Genomic DNA, 5,455 nt, shown 5'->3' with positions numbered 1-5,455 from the left:
CTTTCTCTCTTTATTGCACTACATATATAAAGAAGGACAAAACAAATAAATCGATATAAATAGAAAGGGGAAAGAAACATAAAAAGAATATTGTACTACCATAAGAGAACTTGCACATTTTGTAAAGGAACTATTGAGAAGAAAAGAGAAAAGAAAAATAAAACCACTTAAAGAATCCTGTCTTGATTCTATAGGTATGAAACCGTCCTTTTCTCCATTACCATCATAAATATATTAGGATTGTCATCATTTACAATAGACCTAGCAAACATCATGAACAAATTCATAACTCAACAAAGATATACAAATCATCAAAAGAATAAATAACAGAAAAATAATTACATGGATTATGTTCACTATATCGATCTTTTACGGACAGCGCCGATGATATTATAACACACGACACGACTAAAATAATATTGACAATATGATTTAATTAGTTAATTAAATTTTTCACTAACAAGTAATTTTGGCTATGACAAAACATTCATACTAACATATACGAAAGATGGTGATAATCATGATACGAAAGTAATTAAAACTATATATTATAAATAATTAAAAACTTCTACACCTTCTCTTGATAGGACGAGATTGAACTCTAGAAATCTCAAAATTTGACAAAAAGAAAGACTCTACCTCTTCTTTATTAGTAGCTTCAAAGAACTCAAACTCAGGAAATTTTCTTTTATGCAATAATGATTTTTGAGGTTTTTTCTTTTTTGGTGTTGGTGGGCAACTTTGAACTTTTGGTATCTTATGATCACTTGAAGTTGGTGTTTTGCACTCTTCTTCTTCTTGTTGTTGTTTTTCTTGATTATGATCTTGTTTTTGTTCTTGTTCTTGATGATGATCATCACCATCTTCTTGATTTTCTTCGTGGTGTTGTGATGCAAATTCTTGAAGTTTAGGTAGAATTTGTGGGTTAAGTTGATGATGATGATCTTTAGACATGGAATAGGAATATATGGAAACTTGTGAAGGAAGAAGTTTTAGTGAGAGAGAGAGAGTTTTGACAATTTTGGTATTCTCCTTGTAAGAGAGTATTTTCGTTCTTATATTTAATTTGGAAATTTTATTATATAGTTTTCTTCTTAGTAGAGGTCTTTTTTATAATTATTCTTTCTGTATATATACTACTCCATATATATATATCTAGATAGAGGGAATATTTTTTACTTGGTTTTACTATGTATTTTTTCACTTAATATATATAAATTTTTTACATCTATATTATTTTTCCTTACAAGTTGAGGGGACAAATTGATATTTAAATTAGAAATTAATATTCGACAATGTTTTTATGAAAACATCAATGTGTATTTTTTTTATTTATCTCTTGTAATGATGTCTAATTAAAGTTGTTTATATTTGGGTCCCTGTATTTGGCAAAATCTCGATTTTTAAGTCTTTTGGAGGGACTGGAGGAATAAAAAAAATTGTAAATAGAGGTACTGGAAAAAACTAAAAAAGGACATGAAAATCAAAAATTATATAAGTAGAGGGAACAGAAGAACTAAAAACAAAAATGATATAGTATAAGTGCCTCTAGATGAGTTTCGCCTTATATTTAAAATATTATTCATTAAAAAATTATAAGGGTTAAAATATAATTTTAACTAAAATTAGAAACAAATTATTTAAAATGAGACAATCTGAAAATAATTTTAAAAAATGGATTGGAGGGAACATACAATTTGAAATAACTCATTATGTATGGCTATGACCTATGAGGAAAAACTATGGTGAAACATAAATGATAGCATCCTAACTTTGCCATTATACACAAAGCTATCTCAAGGGTATTAAGCTATAGAACGTGTAAGCACGATACATAAATGTAAATTCAAAATTTCCATTATTTTTTAAGTAATTGTGATTGTGCACGTTTTATTACTGAAATTATCTTTTCATTATTACTTATCTACACTTCTGTTAAAGAGATGGATAAATTAACTATTCCAGTAACAAGATACAATGAAACATTATCAATGAATATAATTTTTTTCTATAAACTTACCTTAATATTTATTTATTGAATATAAAATATTCAACATACATTAAGGGAAAATGTAATATTTTTATCAAGAAATACATAAGTTGTATGTCACATATATTCTATGTTATTTATGTTATTTATATCAACTAAAGATATTATTAAAAAAATATAGTATTTATTGTAAAAGAATGGATATCTTTTGCTAAAATTCATTCTACAAGAACCTTTTATAAATAATTTTATATAATCTTTTATATCAAAAATTGAAACCACGTAATAGTTAAACGAGCTAATCATCATCTTATTTGTTTAATAACTATCTAGCTAGCTACATGAACAAGACAATCTTATATATAATTTCTAAATATTACTGAAACCATGTGCCTGTGTCTTTAGTTGGATAAGCATACAATTTAAATAATCCCAAAAACTAAAAATATAAAAGAGTTGCTAATTTATTTGTTGCTCTTGAATATATCCCATGAAATTGAAGAATTAATGTCTATTTTATTCTTTTCATTGTATTGTATTTTACTGTGTTTCTTCAGCTGTCATATCACACCCTCTTCCTAGATTGTCTGTATTTATAGTTGTGGCATAGGATTCCCTTTTGGTTTTTTGCACCACTATTTCACAATTTAAGGGAACATAGAATTCCTTTGGTGCATGTTCATCTACACCATGCACATTCAATTGGGTGTTACCAATTTTTTTGGCTTACAATGTCTAACAACATGTTCTTTTGTGGGTTTTTTTTTTATTTTTAAAGTTGAAGTTGAGGGGTAGTTTGGGTAACATCTGTATAAAATTGAGTATATATATTTATTGTGAATATATTAAAAAAAAAACAAAAATGCTATAAAGAAAAACCCGAAATAAAAAACGACACAAGCTATTCTTTTAAATATAACATAAATATAAAATTTTGAAAATTTTAAATTTTAGAAATATGTTTAAAACAAATATAAAGATAATTAATTTATCTAAATGTTTAAATTATTAAGTGAGATTTTAAGAATAGGTATCATTTTCTCTAACACAATCCTCACACGATAAATTTTTAGGTAGACTCAGTGTAACACGTCATCCATAAACTAAATCTATCATATTATAACACGTCATTAAAATAATGATACTATTGTAATATTACTATTCAAAAGTGTAAAATAATAATAAATAAAATTACGATAGTGCCACTATTTTAATGACGTATCATAATGTGATAAACTAGTTGTAGATACCTATTTTTCGGACAGATAAAAAGTGATAAACAATTGAAGCGTCCAATGATGATTTCCAGAGAAATTTGTCCAGATAACGAGCTTTCGATTTGTTTGCTGAAATCTAAACAGACGTAATTTTTGCACAGCTCAAATTTGGAGGATTAAAACGCAATTAGGCGTAAATAGCCCATAAAAATCCAAAGAGATTGTAATCCAAGTCCTAAAATTGGACTAATTGCAATATCCTAAAGGTTTATGGGCCAATTTGTAAGTTTTACGGACCGAAATTGACCATGACCAAACCTATTGGGCCTAAGGAATCTTTTTAACATTTCTGGACACCAAAATGTACTTTTAGCACTCTTTTACTTGGCCATCAAGTTGTAATACGAAGTTAATTAAAAAAAATAGTTAGCCAATCCTAATAGTTAAAGGCTTATCACTTCACACACTTTCAACCCTAGAAAATTCTAAAATATTCTGTAAGATTATAAGGAACCCTAGGTCATCCATTTCCCTATAAATACAGCCTTAAGTCAGCCTGACTAGAGGGTGGCACACAAACCCTAGAAATTAGACAATAAAATTCGGCCCCTCCCCTAGAAATAGCTAGCTGAATATTCCATCACACATGCACACAAAATCACATCAATTCCGGTCCATAAAGCACTAATACGTGTTGATTCTCCAAAAATACAACATCCTCGCAGATTCGGATCTGCATTACTTCACCAACAAACGAGTCAAGAACTCGGACCGGTTATTCTGAAGACCCTCAATATTATTTTTTTCATTTTTCTATTAAATTGTATCCATAAATCTCATAACTGTTGTGATTTGTGTGATTTAGACTGCATGTTAGCTTATTTGTTAATTTTACCCATAGAATTTCCATATTAAGTTTAATTGTTAAATTGCTAAATTGCCATGAAATCGATGAAAAGACATGTTAATGACTGATGTTCAAATCCGGAAATCCAGTAAATTGTAGCTCTTAGATGCATGTTAGGTGTAATTTTGAGTTTGTTTGCCATGAAAAACTTATTTGCGAAGTTGCTGCCCAAAAAATATTTTTTGTTTAAATTAGCTTTAAACACTCTGTAAATGCTACATTTGGATTTCTTGTTCAAGTGCGATTTTGACTACTTTTACATAAGAAACGGACTTGAAATGAGTGAGAACGAAGCAAAACAAAAATCTCAGAATTGCTGTCACAAACCGCCGCCGCCCCTACAACCGGCTCCGCCGCCAGAACAAAGTGGCGGCGCCGCCACTATAAACATTCGTCGCTGGCAGTCACACCAGCACCGTATTCTTCATTCATCAGCTTCCCAAATTCGCTACCATATTCTCCAGACTTCGATCCGAACTCCAAAACGTGTTTCCAAGCTCATCCGGTTTCGAATCAAGCCCAATTTGAATCCAGACGTATAAAATTTAATGTAATTTAATATTATGTATTGTAACGGGGCAGACCTGATGTAAAATGGACCCAGGAGTCCAAACATGTGATATAGTGTATAAACTGGGCCCACAAGCCCGAGGCACAGCAAACCAGCAACTGCCAGAGCCGATTTCGGGCTAATCCAAACTCGGAATTGACTCCGGATCAAACCAGTAAAACCAGATTGACGAGACACACAACTCTCGTGATCTGATGGAGAGCCAATTCCGACCAAACTGATGGTCAAAACCTGCGCGAGTGTCAGGCACTCAAAGTCAACGAGGTTAAAAAGTATTTCTAACCTTATATGTATATCAAACTACCCATGAGCATGCCAACATTGTTTATTTCTTTCCAAAAGCATTTCAAATCAAATACTAGTCGGTTAAAGAACCAATCACCTAAAATTGGCCCATTAATTCAATTCAGCCCATCACTTAGACATCGTAGGACTACCACAAAAATGTAATAACATTTGTATAGATTTTTCAAAACTCCCCTAATAAAATCAATCAATCAAATGTTTACATCCAGTTTAGGCTTTGTGCATGTAATCAATGCAGACCAGTCAGACTTATGTTATTTGCAAGAAACCTCTAAGGTTAGATGTCTGTTTAGGAGTGTCTGCTACTTGTCTTAAATGTCAGTCCAAATCGAGTCATATGCGGGTCAAACCCGTTTACACGCTTTGATACATGTTTATTTACAGCTTTCATATCATGTGAACTGCATATACTGTTCAGATGAGATCAAACGAATATGTTCAGTAAATAAAGCCAGTAACAGATA

At 30.6% G+C, this 5,455-nt stretch overlaps 1 protein-coding gene across 1 annotated transcript; it reads right to left on the bottom strand.

Moving 5' to 3' along the window:
• Positions 1–1,086, bottom strand: LOC126664925 (cyclin-dependent protein kinase inhibitor SMR2). The gene is made up of 2 exons (XM_050357556.2): positions 640–1,086; positions 1–261 (listed from the first exon to the last, which is right to left on the bottom strand). Exons 1-2 carry the CDS (start codon positions 952–954, stop codon positions 247–249), a joined length of 330 nt encoding a protein of 109 aa, XP_050213513.1. The 5' UTR covers positions 955–1,086; the 3' UTR covers positions 1–246.
• Between the last annotated feature and the right edge of the window lie 4,369 nt (positions 1,087–5,455).

The sequence above is a fragment of the Mercurialis annua genome, linkage group LG1-X (assembly GCF_937616625.2).
Source record: "Mercurialis annua linkage group LG1-X, ddMerAnnu1.2, whole genome shotgun sequence".
Classification (NCBI taxonomy): Eukaryota; Viridiplantae; Streptophyta; class Magnoliopsida; order Malpighiales; family Euphorbiaceae; genus Mercurialis; species Mercurialis annua.
Note: the sequence above shows the minus strand (reverse complement) of the source record. Positions and strands in the feature narration are given on the sequence as shown.